The sequence below is a fragment of the Neopsephotus bourkii genome, unplaced genomic scaffold, assembly GCF_033783945.1.
Source record: "Neopsephotus bourkii isolate Nb327-2 ecotype Australia unplaced genomic scaffold, CSIRO-AGI_Nbou_v1 NB_1767, whole genome shotgun sequence".
NCBI lineage: Eukaryota > Metazoa > Chordata > Aves > Psittaciformes > Psittacidae > Neopsephotus > Neopsephotus bourkii.
In genome coordinates this window covers 2,138,633-2,159,825 of record NW_026902241.1, presented here as the reverse complement: position 1 = coordinate 2,159,825, position 21,193 = coordinate 2,138,633, and the positions used below count along the sequence as shown (strand labels likewise).

The following is a 21,193-nucleotide window of genomic DNA, read 5'->3' as shown; positions in this document are numbered from 1 at the left end:
GTGTTTTTAGCTTGGCTCTGTCAGGCAGGGGTGTAGCAGCCTTCCGTAAATATCACAGCTGCAGCTTTGTGCAGCATTGGGTTCAGGCACAGTTTGGGAATGCAGCTGTAGCCAGGCCTCAAGGACCCAAAGTCAAGGTGTGCTGTGGAATTCACGGGTGCTTGTGCACCAATGGACACCATGATACATGACAAACTGTCAGTCTTTCAAAAGTCAGAGTTGTTGGTGTGGAGCAGGGAGGCTGTCTTCTGCGAGAGGCCGGCAAGGAAGTCCCAGAAGTGGAAGGGTGAGCTCTGCGCTAGGCTTGGGGTGATTCCTCTACATCACAGACTCAGTCTGGGTATGGCCTGGAGTGGTGGAGCGGACCAGACTGTTTTCAGAGAGAAACTGTGTTCTGGGGAGATACTTGGCTTGGAATGAAGAGGCATCTTTTGCACTGCTGCGCATGGGGCCTGCTCCTGCTGTCCTCAAGCATGCCTTCTGTGCTTCCTTAGGAACAGCATAGGCTACAGTGCCAATGATTTGGGTTAGGCTGAGATGGTTATTACCTTTGCAAAGGTCCTTATCTAAGCAACATTTGAGGTTGCTAACTGTAGCTGGGATGATGTTTCCACAGTTGTTAAATAAGATGTTCTATGGAAAAAAGGCTCAAACTCCGGTAATTTAGGGCCTTGATAGCAAGTGTGCTGGCAGGAGGAGGATGAGTGGTTTCTTGTTTGGTTCATAGATCAACAGGGTTGCAGCCATCCCAGGCTAAGTATTGTTTGTACAGGATTTAAATTGATCAAGGACTAGACCAGTTTATGTGAGTCTCACTGCCATCTCCCAGTGATGTTAATGGAAGGTTGGATAGACACAGCTTGAGTCTGTTTGGTTTATATATCCCATGAATGTTAATTTATTTATCCAAGTTAAGCTGCCCCTGAAAACTAACTACTTGGGTCCTAAAGAAACCACCAACCCCAAGACCCAACGGCTTACTTTAATTCTGGTGGAGCTGAAAGCTGGTCGTTTGTGCCTGTTGCAGTACTTTGAATGAAGCACCTGGACAGACCTGTGACTGTAGAATCTGCTTCGAGTACCTGTGATGGGTGTGCTGACCTACAAGGGCTGCCTTCTTAGCAGCTCTCCTGCTGTGTGAGTCCATGGCCAAAACTGATGGAGTGTGTTTAACCAGCCTGCTTGGCGAACTTTACATGTCCCTTGTGTTTCAGCCCTGCAGATTAAATGCAAAGTAGAGAGAGTGGATGGACGCTTGAATTCAAGTCAGTAGCAGATGATTTGTCTCATTCTTGTGGAAGATGGTGAAAGTGATATAATTTTTAATTAAATTGAGTGGGATACTTAGGAAAACCAGTGTGTTTCTGGCAGGTACCTGCCAGGCTTTGTGGTCTGTTTTTTCTCTTCCGTACTATACTCAAGTACTTCTGTGCTGGCATTTGTGTGGGATTCTCCTCTGTGCTGCCTCTGAAACTGGAGGAAAGTCAATTTAGTTATGTTTTTTTAATTAATAGCTCATAATTCAGCTTTAAAGCAACTTCATTTGGACCACAGTACTTTAATCCAGCAGTAATGCATTTCTTAATTTAGAAGTATTCTCTCTGAAACAAGGCCTGCTGGAAGCTGTAGGAAGATTGCTGTGTTGAGTTTAATGCTTCTGAACTTCACACCCTCAGTACTGGCCTGCAGCTGAGATGTCATCAGTGTTGATAAACTCCTTTTGGACATTCAGCTCAAGACACGAACCTAGAATTTTGCTTCTATTTTGTCTTTTGAGGTATATTTTAAACAGTTACAATCCCTGCAACTGAAATTGCATTCAAAGTTTATTCTTGTCTTATAAAGTGGCATTATTGTGCTTTTAGCTTTTATATGCTCATTTTTTTCCCCAAGTACTAGTGTAGGATTTCCTTCCTACCTTTATGATTTCTTGAAAGGACTGTTCAGGCTGATTCAGATAGTGCTACATACCTGAGAGCCTTCCCAGTTGTGCTGTTGTTGATGATAGCATCAGTCCTTTAGTTTTTGGTTCCGCTTTGGTCTGCGAGTACCCAGATTAAAGGCAGAGTTTTGTCTGGTAAGATCACATTTTGCATTGTAAATGAGCACACTGCTGATTATTTAAGTGTTAATAGGATGATGAAAGTGTCTGCTAATCTGAGTGAAAATTCACTTGAGCAGTGGCTGGCTCAAGTCCTGTGAGCATGTCTTTTAATGGTAGAGTTCAGTTGAAATCTGGACTGGTACAGCAGATACTTGTATCATTATAGTCAAAACCTTAACAGCTCTAGTGATGATAATTAGCCTTAAAATGCTTAGATTTCAGTGAGTTTTCAAATTCCTCACATTTTCAAAGAAAAGAGAGCAGAGTCCCTGTTCTGAAGAGCTCTTTGCAGCATCCCTGACCCACTCCCACGGGACCATTGCTGCCTCTTCTGGAGCTATGGGGATCTGGGAGTTGAATGTGCCAGGCAATGGGAACTGCTTCCACCTCGGTGCAACTGTCATAGAACATGAGTTTGTGTCAGTGCTGTAAATCTGCTTTATTAGCTCAGCTGCCATTTCTAACACTTCCACTTCTGATTTGTGTTGGTGAAGTGCAACAGCTGCAGTAGCTGCTCTCTAGGGCAGTTACTGTTGTACCTCTGGTAGTCTCCAGCCTTTCCATCCAGGGCTGTGTCCTCCCTCCCTGTTAGGGTTTCTCACACACACAGTCTGAATCTTGCTTGTGTTTCACACCACACTGGCAGCACGTAAAAGTGACCCCAGGAAAACTGCGGATGCGAGGGTACAGCAGCTGTTGTGGAAGGGCTCTGCTTTCCTCACCTTGGCCTCCCTGCCATGGGGAGACTGTTGGGGTACCCTTGTGATAGTGGTCAGCCCCGAGTGGAACTGAGCTTTCACATTCTTGTGCGAGCAGGCCTGGCTGTCCTGGAGGTGCAGGAGAGCCATGGTGCGTGAAACATGTTTGTGTAGGGTGTATGAGGTGAAAAAATGAAGAAAAAGGTCTTTGCCATTCTGTAGACTAAACAATGTTTCTGGTATCAGTATGTTAACTGGGAATTGCCGGCAAACAAAGCTTTATCAACAGCTAGCGGTTAAGCTGCCATTTACACCAGAGGAACAAATAACACTAACAATAATTATTTGTCTTTGTGTTAGTGCAACGCATGTAAGCCGAGGAAATGGTTTAATAGCATGCACAGAGTTGGGTTTTCTGGTTAGGAGCCTCATCTCTGTCAGGAATCGTTAGTGTGGCCAAAGTGACACAGCTTCTGCAGTGTAGATTAGCCCCCTGCTTTCTGGCTTTGCCTAAGGCCCACATCAGCCATGGGCCCTGCCCACTTTTAAATGGAAAAATTCAAACTGCATTCTTGTCTGGAATGGCATTTTTAGTGGAGTGTGACTATAAAATTACAGCAATGTATGTTCTCACATGTTTTGTTTTCCTTAGAGAAAGGGATTCAAACTGCAACTGTTCTGAGTTCATTTTAAAAGCCCATGCAAGTGAGGTATTCTGAGGAGGAGGAAGGTGGAAGTGAAGTATTAGTTGATGCTGTGTTTGCATTGCTGAGTAATATCTAAATGGTCACTTTGAGCTCATGAGATACTTAATAAACAGATATAACTAAATAGAGAGTTTGTCAGGATTGACTCAGGAAAGTGTTAAGTATTTGGGGAGCAATAGAATTGGTGGCTACCATCATTTAATAGTTATATTTCACCAGTTTGGCAAATGTGTTTCTTGAATGGCTGGAGCTTGAAGACTGACACAAAGACGCAAATGAATGAGCACTAATGGAGAAACAGTGATACCAGCCATAGCTGCAATGCTTAGAATCATAGAATAGTTAGGGTTGGAAAGGACCTTAAGATCATCAAGTTCTATCCCCCCTGCCATGGGCAGGGACACCTCACACTAAACCGTATCACCCAAGGCCTTGTCCAACCTGGCCTTGATAGAGTGAAGTAGAAGACATGCTTGACCATGTTTCCAGTTTGTTTAATAAAGTTTGTTTAAAGAACCAGGAATAGGGCGGCTGTTATGCTGCGTGTGTGAGGAGAGGAGACATTTTGTCCTGTTCCCCAGTGTGGCTGGGTCTGCCCGACTCCTGCTGTGTGCACTGAGGAGCACCCTGCACTGCTGGAATTGCTTGGTTTTCTGAGATCCAGCCACCTGGCATTTGTGTGGTGCAGAGAACACAGGTGGTGTCCAGAAGTGTGTCACTGACAGGCATGCAGGGGATCAGGAGAAATGGGCTACCTCATACACTGTTCAGCTATGGCACAATCATTCTCTAAGGCTGACAGATCTTTGCTTTCCTGCTTACTGTAAAGAATTACAGTCCCTTAGAAATCCTTTTATCAGCTGCAGCTATAGACATTTCCAGACACTTTTGCCCTCCTGGGTAGCTAAGACAGACAGTTACGCTTTATTCCCCCCAGACAACAAATGCTTTGGGCTGTGGTTTTTTTTAACCCCCATGCGTATCACTTACTGTATATGGCTACCTCGGATTCTGCATGTCTTCTTGGTAGTTGCCTCACTAATATCATAAACCAGTCTGTACACACGGCAGGGGGGTTGGAACTAGATGATCTTAAGGTCGTTTCAAACACTAATCATTATATGATTCTATGATAATGAGACTCCTGGCAGATGTTAAATGCCATCCAGTGAAGGAAGGTGAGTACATCACAGATCGGTAGTTTCCACCCTGTAGACTTTCCTTGGACAGAACCTTGATGGTCCATGGAGAGTGACTGAGAGAAATAAGCTGACAAACTCAATGCAGTTTCTGAATTGGTCCGCACGTGAAGAGCCCATAAATTGGGAAAGGTTCACCGCAACTGTTACCAGCACCAAGGACATCCATCTGCGTCTGGTCTTTATGTCTGGTGCACTCCTGTATCGGTAAATAAACTCATGTAGATGGGCACACACAATCTGACTTTTCCCCTCCTTTTGAAACTGAGCTGAAGCTTGTTCAGTTCCTAGGACTGAGGTAGGATGGGGAAGGACAGACCCTTCCTTACATGTTTTAATGTTCCTGTGTTTTGTTTCAGGCCGGTGCTTGCAGTTGGCATGTGCTGGCTGAATTGAACACGTGTTGTTTGCAGAGAGCTCCAGGGAGGTGTCACGTATATCCTGTTGCTCATCCAGCCAGCAGAGCTGATGTGCTGAGCAGGGACAGGCTCTGCGGCCAGGAGAGCTGTTACCCCACAAGGTGGGACTGGAAGTCAGCAGTCCCAGCTCTGAGCATTCTGCTATTTTACAAGTACCCAGTCTCATGAGCACTTCCTAACAGATCTGCCAAAAATCATCTCTAAGCTGTCCTTTACCTCATCTAATGGAGAAAAAACACAGGTAGAAGCAGTCTGCACAGTTGGGATCCTCATAAAGGATGGTATGATGGAGTCCTATGCGAACAGAATTTTACCAGTCAGTCCTCATGTTGTTAAAAAGGTTAAATTTTCGGAGTTCTGGATAGACCAGGATTCCTGGTTTTCCGTCTATATTCTGTATTGATTGCTGTGGCATTTTCTGTTTCTTTCCCCAGGTGACCCTTATTGCTTAGAACAGGCACATTTTGAAGACTTGGACTGTGCAAACTGTGTAGTGACAAAGATGGTTCTTTCCGGTTACTCTGTGAAGGCACATGGTGGATGAGGCAAATGACAGATGTGTGTGTTCAGCAGCTAAGGCTGTATTGCTCTGGAGTCTCATCTTGCCTCTGCCATAAAACCTCCTCCTGGTCAGGCCACAATACACTTGGCACAGGGTCCCCATGGCATCTCCAGTGAGAACACTCACTTTGTAAGACTGTACAGCTGTTGCTGAAACAAACCCCTCATACTTTGATGCAGGTGCCCATGGATACAGTGTGAAAAAGATGGATACAGAGTTCTGATGCACAGTTAAGGCTTAACTGAAGCTGCAGAACTCTTTAATAGCCACTGGACACTGTAAATGGCACTGGAGACTTGATGGGAGGAAGAGAGCATGGTTTTATGGCTACAGGTTATGTGCCCATGTAAACAGACATAAGGTTTCAAAAGTAACCATGTTTCTCTGGTTTTGAGGTGTTTGGCTGGTAACTCTTAAATACAGTCCCAAGACAGAACATTTGAGGTAATCACACCAACACTTCATGCTTTTGAAGAGCATCCAAGAGTCCTCAAATGACTTTGTTAAAACCACTTTTCCTGATGCATGCATTTGGCCTGTAAATTTACATTTAGCAATTTAACTGAAACACTGAAACATTAAGTGTGAGATGGATAGGAAGCTGATGTTCTTACGTGTTACACTCAAATGGGGGGGGGGAACCCCCCAATTTGTCTAAAGGGGTGAAAAATGTTTGCTAGGAAAGTTACGATTAAAATGTAACCTAACTTACTGGAATTAGGTGATGCTTGGTAAGGTTTTCTGCTGCATGAAGGATGTAATGTACTGTTTCTGCAATAGCCCTGGGTCAGTCATCACTGAGGAGCTGTTCTACACCATACTCCAAGACCCTGTCACCAGGCTGTTCTGCTGACCAGTTCACTTCTGTGAGTGGGTCTTATGGTTCTGACCTTCTCAGCAGTGTGGGGAAGTGGTGGGTGACCTGTTCCAGAACCAACATCTCTGGGTGTGACCTGTTCTGGTTCTGGGGAGAAAGCCTACTTCTAAGAGAAACTGATGCTTCTTAAGAGGTTCCCATGCCATTGGTAATGTAACATACAGCAAAAGGATGGGTTTGTAGTCAGGTGTTTTTCCTAGCTCTACCTGACTTTATTCTCTTCCCCATCATGCACGTGTTTGATGTAATCAACAGTCTAGTATCACATTCAGAAATGCTGTTTTCACGTGAAGATACAACAGTAAGCTATGGCAAATGTGGTTGCACTTCTAGCCTTGATTTAGTGATCATGGATGGCTTCAGGAGCTTTTAACAAACTTCCTAGGTTATGTTGCTGAAGCAATACACTGTGCACTAACCTGATTTTGAAAGGGCAGCTGTGAGCGATTCCTGAAAACGTGTTTAGAAAGAGAAGCTGCTGGGGAAAAATGTCCCCTCATCCTCTTGTGAGTGATAACATCCTGGAGATGTCAGTCTGCAGACCTGTAAACTAGGAACAGGTTAAAAACCCCAACCCGAACAAGAGCTACCTTACAAGATAATTAAATGACATTTTCATAGAACAGTTTGGGTTGGAACAGACCTTAAAGATCACCTAGTTCCAACCGCCTGTCCTGGGCAGGGACACCTTCCATGAGACCAGGTTGCTCAAAGCCCCATCCAACCTGGCTTTGAACATTGCCAGAGATGGGACAGTCACAGCTTCTCTGGGCAACCTGTGCCAGTGTCTCACCACTTTCATAGGGAAGAATTTTTTCCTAAAGACTAAATCTACCCTCTTTCAGCTTAAAGCCATTCCCCTTTATTCAATCACTGCACACCCTCATAAAAAGTCCCTCTCCAGATTTGTTGTGGGCCCCTTTAGGTACTGGAAGGCTACTCTAAGGTCTCCCCTGAGCTTTTTCTTCTGCAGGCTGAACAAGGTCAATGCTCTCTGCCTGTCTTCATATGGGAGGTGCTCCAGCCATCTGAGGATCTTCATGGCCCTTGTCTGGACTCTCTCAAGCAAGTCCACGTCTCTCCTGTGTTGTGGGCTCGAGCTGAATGCGGTACTGTGGGAGGGGTCTCAGGAGTAGAGGGGCAGGATCACCTCCTTCGACCTGCTGGTCATACTTGTTTTGATGCAGCCCAGGACATAGTTGGCTTTCTGGGCTGCGAGCACACACTGCTGGGTCAACCAACAGCCCCAAGTCCTCCTCAGGGCTATTCTCACACTGTTCTCTGCCCAACCTGTAGCTGTGCCTGGGATTGCCCTGACCCAGGTGTAGGACCTTGCACTTGGCTTGGTTAAACTTCATGAGGTTTGCACTGGCCTACTTGCCAACCCTGGCCAGGGCCCTTGGATGCCATCCCCTCCAAGCATGTCAACTGCACCACACAGCTGGGTGTTGCTGACAGACTTGGGAGAGTGCACTCGATCCCACCATATACTACACTCCTTGCAGCTTGTACTGGTAAGAATCAGGAAATGTGATCAGGTAGACAGCCTAATGATGGAGAAACTTTGTGAATTTTAGTTTATCATTTTGCTGCAGCTTCGTGTGACCTCAGATGAAAGTTCAGCCAAGTATGGGACTAAGTTTATTTAGAAGGCATACAAGTATGTAAATACCTTGCTGTGATGGGTAGAATGTAACATTATAATCAACTGCCAGGTATATTAAAATCATGCCACATAACTTAAGGAGAACAAGCTTGGGGCAGTCATGGCTACTGAAGGAGGAGCTGGGGAAAACTTAGCCAGAAATGCATGAAGTAGCAAAGTACTGACCATCTTTTTAACTGTCCAGGGACAAGGCAATAGAGTCCTTCACCAGATCAGTACAGTCAGCACAGAAGGGATCCATCCTTCTGTCCTTGCTTATTAAGAACACAAAGCTAAATCTCCCCCTGTGCCAGCTGTGCATGCATCTGGGAATACTCACACATTCAGACTTCTCTAACAGCGCTAGTACGGCAGCTGGGAATAACATTCACAAACTGACTTATTTCTATTATGTTTTTTTTATTTGAGTAGAAGATGTATGTATCTATCAAGAGCCATGATTCTGCTCTTTTCCAGAAGCATACCACAGACAGCAATTTTCTGGGCCATATGAATTTGTCAGTTTTTCTTCTTCCTGAGTTTCTTCTGTCATCAGAAAACTACCCTTGCGAGTTCAAACAGAACCTGTGGAATAGCAAACACAAGAATATGAGTTTTTATTTAATAATTCTTAAAACGGCTTATACAGGAAACAAGATAATCTGAAAAACAGCTATAGCTGCAATTCAAAAGTGCCCTGCAAAGAGCTGAAGACCAATCCTATTGTACAGTATAGTGCATTACATCAGTAAAATAATATTCATTCTCACAGTACACAAATTGCACTTGTTATTACGGATTCAGTGTGACAGTGGAAAGAGCCCCACCAACCTCTATGGTGATGAGTATCACTATCATCCACTCGAGGCGCAGAGCGTGCTTTTCATTCAGATGATTTCTCATCAGGTCTGTCAGCTCCATGCAGTGCTGAAGCTTCTCATTCATTACCTGCATCAAGAGATTGCAAATACATGGCAAACCTGGATTCTGTAACTACAATGAGATCACTGAATAGGGGAACACAGTCCACAGAAGGGCTCACTGAACAGAACTGTAAGGATTTTGACACTTCTGTGAAATAACAGAAAGCCCTGAAGGCAACGTGCACAAGCAACAGATGTTTCAATATGAACAAGTCTGTTTCTATAGGTTCACAAAAATAACAGCAATTTAGATATGCATCGCAGGAATTAAACTGCGTCTAGGTGATACCTGCTCAGAGAACAGGCACAAGCAAAAGAAGATGTAGCTACTGGAATGCCTCAAACGTAACTAAATATTTAAAACTGCTGAACCAGCAGAAGTGGTAGTTTTTGTGTTGCTTATTCTGGTTCAGCAGTAAGCATCTTGTCACCCATCAAACTGACCTGGATGATCACGTCAGTAAAAAGAACACGTCACATCTCAAGTTTTTTTACTTGTTTTGTTGCACACATTTCAGAAGAGGAATTAAATCTCATAAATATTTAAAGCCTAATTTAGTGGCTCAGGAAATAGGCAATCAATTCACATGAGGCAGTACTGTTAACCTTAAGTGGGTAAAAGATATGAGTAGTTTATGAACACATGGAAAAAGGGACAGTGCACAGGATCCTATTTTTCTTTATCCAATTTCTGCAATTAAAACAGACATTCAGGAGCAGTACGTAACCCTGCTGAGCCAGAGACAGCTGATCTGAGCATGGAAGATTCTTACACCAGTAAGACACCTACCTTAACTCTGCGATTAATGTTGAGGAACTGGCACGTCTTGTCATAAAGTTCTTCAAGTTTTTCTCTGTCCCAGTAGAAGTCGGGTGTTATTAGTAGGTCTGAACTCAGATTTATACGGTGCCTAAAAAAAAAATGGGTACTACTGTAGTTCAAACTTCCCTTTGGTAAGTACAGGAGCAAATATCTACATAACAGTTAAAAGAAACAGGAAAAATTTCCTGTAATTTTAAGTAAATTGTGAAAAGAATGTCCTTTCATAATAAAAAATACAATTGTTGTCACGGTTTAAAATTTCTGAGAACACTGTACTGGATAAACAGTTCTGAGCACAAATTACTTTTGCCTTATGGCAACACTACGTCCTCAGCTGGTCACCTTCCTTAACTTCTGGTATCTGCAGAGAAGTCCTTGACTGTGTTGAAGCTGAGGTATTATACGAATGTGTATTATACTGGTGAGCTCCTTAACAACTTGTCCGTACCTCAGAACTTTTAAGTGTGACTGGTGCTGCATGCTGGACACGTGGGTGCTCATGGCTCACCCTTCAGAACCAGGCTAGTGTCTCAACATTATGAAGGCCAAGAGCTAAAGCCTCCCACCCTCAACCTACTGCTCACGTAAATCTTTGGACACTTAGAATGTCATTGCTCATTATTTCACTAATCCTTCAAGTAAGGATATAAACTCCAATGTTTAAAATAGGAATTGCTTTTTAATAGGTAATATTTCTTCACCAAGTTTAGAGGTTTTTTTTGTAAAACAGCATGTAATGCTCTGTATTCTCAATGGCCAAATGTCACCTGAGGGGAGGGGAAGAATCTCAACCTTTAAATTCTTACAAGGTAGCCGTGGTTTCTGATAAAGTCAAAGGAAGAACAGAACTCACAGAAGAGTTTTACTAACTCAGGGCTGTAGTTAACAGTTCTATCTCCTGGTATCCTTTGCATACTCTAGTATCCACTAAAGTTACTGGTGATGAGCCAGGTGCTGCTGGACCCAGGGGGGAAAAGGGTGTGGAATTTGGACATTTACAATACACTTAGTACTGCCCATCTACAGCTGAGATGCTGTAGTATAGGGGGTCCTCTTAACAAGAACAGCACATAGGTCTCTAGCCAAAACAGGGTTGAAGGAATCCACTCCCACACCCTGTGTTTAGTGTGTATTCTGATCTTTGTATCATGCACAAGTTAAAAATTAAGTTCTGTGTAAGCCAATATCTTGGGGTAACAAAAAAAGTTACCTTAAAGCAAAAAGTTCTCCAATTTTCTGCATTACATCTGCATGAGAGAGCTTTACCTTCCGTCGTGACTTCAGTATCTGCAAAGTAACAAGTGTTTCACTGCCTGATCAAGTAGCATGTACTAGTAGTTAACTGGTCTGGTGTTTTACAGCCTGAAGTATGTACACGAGTTAGAATCCAAATGTATATTGTACTTATTAACATCTAAGTTTTGTTTGCTTTGTACTTTGCTAACCTAGCTGTGTAAGCATATCACCATACAACTGTTCATCCAGGTTTTCCAATATATAGAATCATAGAATAGTTAGGGTTGGGAAGGACCTCAAGATCATCAAGTTCCAACCCCCCTGCCATGGGCAGGACACCTCACACTAAACCATGTCACCCAAGGCCTTGTCCAGCCTGGCCTTGAACACTGCCAGGGATGGAGCATTCACAACCTCCCTGGGCAACCCATTCCAGTGCCTCACCACCCTAACAGGAAAGAATTTCCTCCTTATATCCAATCTAAACTTCCCCTGTTTAAGTTTTAACCCATTACCCCTTGTCCTATCACTGCAGTCCCTAATGAAGAGTCCCTCCCCAGCATCCCTGTAGGCCCCCTTCAGATACTGGAAGGCTGCTATGGGGTCTCCACCGCAGCCTTCTCTTCTCCAGGCTGAACAGAAGAGAAGGCTGCATGGAGACACCACTGAGTGTGTCATCAGTATCTATAACAAAATCCTGAAGCATTTTCTATGAATGATTTCCTGAACAAGAAATAATTTGTTTTTTTCTTCCTACTACTGTTATTTTTAATTAATGACAGCATTATTTCACCTTTAGCCTTTTTAATAGACTTTTTCCTTACAACAACGTATTACCATTTATTTCCTTCAAATAATAAAAAAGATGCTGTTTTCTCTGTTGAACCTTACACTTATTTCTACATGCTTTGTACTTCAGTTGTTCTCATAAAAAGCTGTGATTTATGTAATTCACTCAAACTCTCTATTATATTCCAGTTAAAGCATGTTATTTTTAGCCAAAACTGCCACACATGGTGTTTGGCCAGGTTTTTAAATGCCACTTGTCCTGTTACATACATTCAACAGTGGGACAACATGGGAAACATTATTCCAATGCAGAACCCCACTCCCAGCCCTTCGAAGACTGACGGTTTTGTGTCCCACCACTCTGGAGGGGTTCTGAGCTCTTCCACGTTGATGGCTTTACCATCAAACATGTTCAGCGTTCAGTTGCTTTTTCCATATCCTCAGCTGCATCTGGACTGATCTTTTAAAAAGCACAGGAGAAAAGGAGGGGAGGGGTACAAACAAGACCTCACCTCAGGAATTGACTGGATGGATTCCACAAAGTTATCCAATAATGATTCCCAAATAGCCAGCTTTACTGCAACACAGAGGTGACAAATAAGAACACTGTGAGTGGTATATATGCCTTCAAGTAATCATAACCTTAAATCTGCCAATGTGCTGCTCCAGGCACTGTTTATATGTATCAATGCATTTGCAACAAGCTACCATTAGTATAATATGATCGATGTTCATAAGCCTATGGACAAGTCTGGGCTGGGCACTGATACAGCTCTGCACACGGAACCACCCTGAGCAAGTCTCTTCTCCAAACCATCAGTTCAGATCCTGGGGAGTTTCATCTCCAGCTCGAAAGTTGTGTGTTTAAGTGCTCCACCGTATGTAGGAAGTCTTTGCAAACTACATTCACAGGAGGTTCAAGATAATGAGTCCTGCTGGAGCCCAGCTGGCTTGATGTGCCACTCCAGAGTCTGCAAGTTTCCAATCTGCAGAAATGCAAAATCACTGCTTTTCTAGTGTCCTGCAGAATTCTCATGCTCCATGTGTCCAGTACTTGGTGCAGCATACTCAAACCACAGTTAGGTTGTACAGACACACCACCTGTACTTGTTAAAGCTAAATTCCAACTTAAGCAATCTCCCGTTTTGGTTTTAGGTGAATATACTGTTCAGTGAAGATGCAACTTCCCTTCTGTGGAAGCTGTTCAGCACAGGCAATGGCAACACAAATTCTACCTCAAGCTCCAGCTTGAGTCTGGAAAGATGTTTCTACAGGAAGATGATATAGCTCAGGCCTTTGTTCTTTAGTCCGCAGATTTCCCAACAAGAATGAAGTGGAAACAGATAAAAAATTAACCCTACTCACTCAGCAGAAATTAGCCAGGGAAGATTTAACTGTCAAAATGAACTCTTTCATGGTAGTAATCAATGGTGTCATCTAGTCAGGACACTGACAGTAAATCCAATGCCAAACATTTTTCACACTCATCTTCTGAATACAGAGGCCTACTCCAAGTGAGTGACTTAAATGACATCTAATTTAGCCCCTGAAAAAAAGCCAACAGGCATTTCAGCTATCACTGGTTATTTCACAGAGGTTGATTCCTGCTGTGTCATAAATCTGACCTGGACTATACTCGCATCCTTCATTTTATTGAACATTATTGAACTGTTTTCCTTTATGATGTGCATGTATCTAACATAAATCGGTACCAATTACCTCCTGGGAATAAATTGCTTGCTCCGTTATATGTGGCACTACTATTTTACGCAGTGCTTTATGAACAGGAAAACTATAGCGAACAAAAGGCTTTTTTTCTCAACAGCTCTTCCTTTGACAGTCAAGAGCTATGTAGTTACGCTGTACTCCTTGATCAAACAGTGCATCGCTTCAAAAGCACATTTTCTCTTTCTTGATATCTCTTCTGTTTAAAGGTGCACTTCCCCCAGTACTACAGGAGTCCTGTAACTGACCTTAAAGTTAGGGGTAGACAGACCAGGCTTCCTTTAAAGGTCTTTTTGAGGACAGGCTTCCTGCTGTCAGCTTCTACTCTGACATCCTACCTCATCTGAGGTCTGAAGCAGCAGAGAGGTGTACTTCCTCAAGCAGCAGGCCCACTGCTGAGCCTGACTCCTTCCCAGTGCCTCCAGCTGCCTCCTGCCATGGCCAGCATGCCTGGAAAACACCTGTGACTGCTCCACAGCCCTGGTACTGGTACACCTCCCAGCTGGGTATCACTGCTCTACATGACTTCTTTAGCTGGCATCTATCTTTTTCTGCTAGAGGAAATGTTGTCAGGATGAATTACCAAAGTTTACTGATATCTTTCTAATACTGGACTCTGCACTTGTTGCTATCCTGGAATTAGCAGCCAAGGGTGGGGAACAGGATGCTCAGTAGAATGTGTCTCTTTTGCAATGTATGTTTCTTAATGTGCTTTGTTCAACTTGAAGACAATTAACACTGAATGAATGCATTCCAATTTACAGAAGACAAGGTAAAGCTCTGAAAAAAAGGCTTTGAAAATGAATCCTTCCACTTAGCTCAATCAACCTTTACAATTTGCCTAAACCAGACACCAGCCTCTGTACAAGTCCCACTTATGACATTTCACAAAATCCACAGCATAGACTAACACAACAAACAGCATTAACTTACCAGAAAGACAAAGGGCATTTGAAAAAGCGAATTTCTGCAGAACAACTTCATCGCTATCCAACTCAGAATTTAACAAGATCTCTCCCTTATGAAGCTTTGACTGCCCTCTGTTAAAACAGGATTGAAGTACCTTTATTGACTAAGCCACCAGCAAAGGAGCATTTTAAGAACAGTCAATGCAAGAAAACTTGGTTGGTTATTTATATAAAGCATGCTACTTCTATATGTATATCATCCCAATCCTTGCGTTTTACTCATGTTCAACCTGACAGTAACACAAACTAATCACTGAAAATTAGTTCCTCTAAGACTAATATTATGACCAAATTTTCTAGGTTAAATTCAACTGCAGCAAGCTATGATTACAGTATTACACATACACACAAATCAGAGTAAGCAGGATATGCTGGCCTCTCTCCTATTCTCCATCCCCTGTATTATCTCTGTGTTCGTTTTTCTTTCCTTCTGTCACTTTTACCAGCCTCCCTCCCTCCCTGCTACGATGTTACTTTCCCTGAAGCCTCTATTGTACAGTGGAGTCAGGAGCAACGAAAAGAGTGTAGAAGTCATTTGATTTATCATGTCAATCTCACTATGAAACTTGCAAAACCACAAGGGGATATGCCAGGAATCACAAATGACACAGCTGGGTAGCACCTTCAGTTTTTGAATGACCAGGAAAAATAAAAAGCAAGCCAAACAAAAAATTGTCCTCTTATCAGGTTACCTTAAATAAGCTCAACCTCATTAGCTCGGCTCCTAGCATTAGTGTCCTGTCTAGGAGTTGGGTTTTGGTGCTGTTGAAAAGTTACAGATGATTTATATAATAATTTACATTGAGAAATATTTCTGTAGAGATCATTTGCTCCCCAAGATGAAAAAATACTATTTAACAAGGCAAGACAACTTGCCAGGTTATTGTTCCACGGTATTCAAGTTATAGCTTTCCTAGGCAGTGACGTATGCGCGTAATTACATTTTTGTATAGGAACCTACAGGGCCTAACAAAACTTATGTAGGGAATCCTCCTTAAAATCAGACTTGTCTCAATAACGTGTATTTGTTTTTTAATGTGAGGTACGCAGTTTCTGTTTGGGATTGCTGAAGAACACGCTCACTACGGCGATTTTAGCAGTACAGAAAAAATGTCAATTTAGATTTACTGTTTTCTCCTTTCCTTATTTCACTAATTAGAAAAAAGAGTAAGGACAAGTTTATTTTTACCAGCTGCTTCCATCTGATTTTGTTTCAGGTGTCTATCAGCTTCTGTATAGAGTACCTGAAGATTACTCACTCTCCTTTTCTATAGTTGATCTCTTCGTTCTCCCAGTGGACCAGTGCAACTTCATATGGCTGAATTTCATGCTGTTCTAGCACTTGCATGACGCTCTTCATCTAAGCAAAAGACAATTGCACACACAGACGAACAGTCATCATGCAGGATACTATCACTCTACAAAGATCTCACATATAATAGGTTCATGAATACGACTTTCACACTGAAGTTATTTAAATAATAATGCACAGGTTTGCTAAGTAACAAAGTGATTATTAACACCATTCACCTCTGAAGCTATCAGTAGCCACATGGAAGAATTTGTGGCTATGAGCAACTGCAAGGAATCTGTGAAGATTAAACTGTCATTTAATGTCCACATATATAAACAGGGTAAGGATTAACCACAGCAGCAGTAAAGACAATGTGTGTATTGTAACAATAAGCTGTACAAGATTCTGGAATGTGTCTGAGTGTGGGAATGAATCTTTAGGATAAGTACTTCAGGTGGCTATTTCTGTCAAAATTACTAGTTTGTTGCTAAAGTCAACAGTTTTGTTTCAACTACCAGAGGTTGCTGAAACAACAGAAATACTACAGATATCCTTTACCCATACAGAAATCTGTAAGAACTGTTTCAGCTGCCCCCATTTTACCCTGTAAACAGTTAAATACACAGCTTTACTTGCATAAATAATCTCACTGTCATTTTATTCTCAAGCACACTAAAATCTGATGCAGGAAGAAAGAGTCATTTTCTCTCACAAAGCTTTCTTCTCCAATATTTGACTTAGGAACCCTCATCCTTCTTCCTTTTATGAGCTACAAGGCTCCGCTCATAAAAATCATTCTTCAATTAGAACAAATTCTGAACTAAAAAAGCACTCGCCTTAAAAGGCATTTAGCTACACAACAGCCAACAAAAAAACCCCCACAAACCCCAAACAAAACCACCACAAACTTTTGATATCTAAATAAAGAGGTGAATCTTCTACTAAGTCATACTTAAACCACTCTCTTCAAAATAACAGATAATAGTGATTCTGTTAGTGCAGAACTGTATGCTAGTGAACTGTTCATGAAAGCTGGTCTTCAGGCTAACTACTCTAAAAAAATCTGTTGGATCACATGCAAGAGAGATTTTCTTTTTTCTTAATCTATGCAAGACATAACATTTTTCACTAAAAAATTCCAACCCTACAGCTCTAACTGCTCGTTCCATAATCCTGAATTTAGCATTAGCATGACCAGTACTGCCATCTATTCTGAATCTTGTGGCAAAAAAAAGGTATGAAAAATTATTGTCATTTTTTAAGCAAGAAGTGTGTGCTGTTCAGCCAGTCAGCTCAGCCAACCAGCTATGCTGTGTCCAGGGACAGTTCAGCAACACAAACTGAAACAATGCCAGAGTTAACAGCCAATCCATAATGCAGCACGCCAGGCTCCACAAGTGTGTTCATTTGGATCCAGCTTTGTGAAGTCATTACTAATACAGAAATAATTATGCTACTAATAGGCTTCAGAACTACAATCAGCTCAGGTTTCCCAGGGCCAGTACACAGCAAGATTTAACAAAGCTTTTCAGACCATAACTGACTCTCTGAAATTCATACGTCTTGTAACATGCACACTTCCGAAGTTCTTCCATTGCTCTGGATAATGAGAAATTGTATTTCAGTGGCAGCTTTCTTTTAGCTAGATGGAGCAATACAAAGGAAAGTTGGGGCTGTTCAGCCTGAAGAAGAGAACTCATAGCAGCCTTCCAGTATCTGAAGGGGGCCTACAGGGATGCTGGGGAGGGACTCTTCATTAGGGACTGTAGTGACAGGATAAGGTGTAACGGGTTAAAACTTAAACAGGGGAAGTTTAGATTGGATATAAGGAGGAAATTCTTTCCTGTTAGGGTGGTGAGGCACTGGAATAGGTTGTCCAGGGAGGTTGTGAATGCTCCATCCCTGGCACTGTTCAAGGCCAGGCTGGACAAGGCCTTGGGTAATACGGTTTAGTGCAAGGTGTCCCTGCCCATGGCAGGGGGGTTGGAACTTGATGATCTTAAGGTCCTTTCCAACCCTAACTATTCTATGATTCTACGATTCTAAGTGATGTGAGGCCCAGCCTTATTTTATAGAAGGGACTAGCTATGACACAGTACATTTAATGAGAATTTCAGGACTTACTAAATGCAAACTCTTGCTATTACAGGCAATCACATCACAGAATTCCCTGTTAAAAGAAAACAGATGAAACTGCACCTCAAAGCTAGTCTTGCTTTTACCCTTGGTATTTTTTCCTGAGAAGCTGTTGCACAGCGTCCCTCCTCAGGTATGTGAAAACAGTGTTTTACATTTTAAATTTATATTTATGATCAGTCTGCATTTACTACTCCTGTTCAGTGTCTGTTTCAAAAATTTTCTTCTCTTAATAGCAATTCTGAAGTATCTTTTAAAAAGCAGTTTTGTCCATTTACAGTGATTGTTTACGTCCTGTTTTACCGAATTACTTTCGGTTTCTGTTCTACAGACCAGACCAGTTTGGTTTGGTGCTGGTAGGGTTTTTTCGTTTGTTTCAGTTCATTAAAACACATATACCTGGCTCTATCTGAGCAAGCTGTTTGGAAGTTCAAGTTTTGACTAGGATTTCATAAGCAGAGAGAGGCAATTCTTTTCTAAATAAAGACGGCAAAGGACCAACTAAAGTTACTAGTACTGACAAGAAAAACATGGTATCAAATTGTCAAAGGTACTTAAGCACGTACAGCAAACAGATTTTAGAGTACTCTGCGGGTAGAGGTGCCCAAGTTATAAAAACTACAGGAGTTAGTCAGCTAGTCTTCAGTAATACCTGCATCCTAAGAGTGCTACAGGTAAGGTTTGAAGGGAGAGCTAGTCGTTTTGGTAGGGCAGCTGATACACTGAAACCCCCCCAAACCAGACAGGCAACCAGGAACATCTCAGGTCTGAAACAGAAAAAAGTGAACTTGACTCCAGAAATAGTTTGCATCTGGAACTGCTCTGTATTTTCATTTACCTTAATGAAAATCCTCCTGTGAACTTCTATACATCTCAGCATCCTCTGTTTAATACACCATTTAATTTCACATACTCTACATCTAGAATCCAGTTTTATTTAACCACAGTAATAAAAATCAATGTATTAAAAAAAAAGCAACTGACCATAAATATAAGAATAGATATGCCTGTGGCATATCCCCCCCCCTTGCTCAGCAAAGAGTGCCAGATTATCGTAAGGGGTATGTCATTTCAGTATCAACATATTTTAACAACTACATCAAACAATACAAATCCTCCTTCAGGAAAATTGCTAACTGGTAAGAACAATATTAAGAAGTTCCTTACAAATTCTGACTCTTTCAAAGTTATCCAAATATAAGTTTTGAATACTTCTGAGTTAAACCAAACAAAATATAATGATCTTTTTCTTCTAAGACATCTTCTGTTACATTACCGTGTCTCAAACAACCATTCACAGGTTGATTTTTCTCATCAACTTCTTTGAGGTGTACAGCTGCAAGAATTTTCTTTTTGTCAATCTCACCAGATTAAAGTTTCAGATTTTTTGCCTTGAGTAGAAAATGTGTAACATAGAAAGTGAGTAACACGTATTTGCTCATTTTGTGCATAAAGTCAAGTTTCAAAGGTGATGTATCAGCAACCGGCAAGATGAGGCAGCAGCAGGCAAGTACCTGCACTCAACAGGAGGAGACTCTGTCCTTCATGGAGAGATCCAAGCTCCCAAACAAAGCCCAACCTTGCTGACCTTGGTGGGACTGACAAAACTTCTGCTTATGGTGTTTTAACAAACAGTTTTGCTTTACTTACACTTTTCTCTTCCACATTCCAAAACACAACAGCCCCTTCCCTGTGAATTCAAGGAAAAAATGAGCTGTAATTATGCTGTTTTAAATGTATTTCAGTGCAACACTCAAGTTGTACAGTTGGCAATTTTTGACACTGTGGATCAAGAGACTTAATACTACCTTCACAGAAACTACCTAATAATTGCTTTTGAATCACACTTTAACAAATCGCATGAAGAGGTAAGTCATCTTTCAACCAGTTAGCTAATTCTGATTTTTTTTTTTTTAAATCATTCTGATTGGACAGTTATTCCTTGAGTTTCATGAGGTACTATAATGCAATGATCCAGCAAGCTATGCTACTTCTTTCACACCACTGCTATTAATAAAAATTTAATAAAAGTTTTGGGTGTGATGTATAGCTTACCTGAAGAAAAAAATCGTGCCGGGATCATAATCTTTTGCGCATTTCTCAGTACCCATCACCAAAACGTTTGAAGCATCTAGTTTGAAATAAATGGAAAAAAAAATGAATTGGTCAAACTTCTAAATAGGATAGCTATAAGCATGTAATTCCAGTTTAACAGTTACATGCCAACACAACAGTCAGTCAGTCCCATATTTTATTTTTCTGATGTAAATGCTTGCCAGCAAACTACAGTATTAAACTACACTGCTGCTCTGAACTGCCATGCTCCAGAAAGACTCAGCTGCTATGCTAAAGGTTACTGGAATCTTTAGTTAATGAAATGCAACAGTTCTGAAGAGCAAGACTTAAGGGAAAACTGATGCAGGGCATAGTAAATAACCAGTACCAGAATACAGAAGCGGACATACAGCTATCGAAGTTGCCCACAGCTGCAGATAAATTACCATTCAAATCTGCTTACCCGGAAGATCTTTCTTTTTTCTATACAGTAAGGGACTAATCTGCACTCAAACTGTGCTGACTCTGCTTTGACAGTCAGAAACTTGAAAGAACATACCCCGAGGCCAGGAGAGGGTACACCTGCATCTTCCTTCAGTTCAGAAGCATGCTTTTGAAACAAACCTTCTAGCCACCCTCATTTACAACACTTCTGACGTGCATTGCAGAACAGTGACAGAGTACAAAACTGGATTTTTTTTGTTGCATTAAATTAAACTGAAAAAGAAGCTCCAAAATACGCACCTGTGGTACTCCAACTGCCAACAGGCATTTCTTACAAAGTACTAGACTTCAGCTAGTGTAAGTAGAATGCCCCAAAACTTACAAACTGTGGATGCTAGGTTTTCAGAACGGGGTCTTCTTTTTTTTTCCCCTCTATATATCTGCTCCACTAGCTTATATAGATAAAGAGAAATTTGCAGGGCCTAACAGCTAAGCTTTAGTAAGTTCAAATCCTCTGCAGAAAGATCACAAGACAAGCAACAAGGCATTAAGTTCAACCTGTTTACAAATTCCACATTCTGACTTACTG

The 21,193-nt window shown here is 41.8% G+C and overlaps 1 protein-coding gene across 2 annotated transcripts in view; it reads right to left on the bottom strand.

Annotated features, from left to right (window-relative positions):
• RMND1 (required for meiotic nuclear division 1 homolog) overlaps positions 1–21,193 on the bottom strand; it is a 31,650-nt gene that overhangs the window by 3,354 nt on the left and 7,103 nt on the right. The window contains exons 3-11 of one of the 2 annotated variants that reach the window (XM_061378669.1): positions 20,161–20,236; positions 19,756–19,795; positions 15,935–16,035; positions 14,641–14,747; positions 12,495–12,559; positions 11,168–11,244; positions 9,925–10,045; positions 9,043–9,159; positions 8,736–8,796 (exon numbers count right to left, since the gene is read on the bottom strand). In XM_061378669.1, coding sequence (XP_061234653.1) covers positions 8,764–8,796; positions 9,043–9,159; positions 9,925–10,045; positions 11,168–11,244; positions 12,495–12,559; positions 14,641–14,747; positions 15,935–16,035; positions 19,756–19,795; positions 20,161–20,236 — 737 coding nt within the window. In that variant the 3' untranslated portion in view covers positions 8,736–8,763. Of the gene's footprint in view, positions 1–8,641; positions 8,797–9,042; positions 9,160–9,924; positions 10,046–11,167; positions 11,245–12,494; positions 12,560–14,640; positions 14,748–15,934; positions 16,036–19,755; positions 19,796–20,160; positions 20,237–21,193 lie in introns of those variants that run through there. The other variant, XM_061378670.1, reaches the window with a different exon arrangement.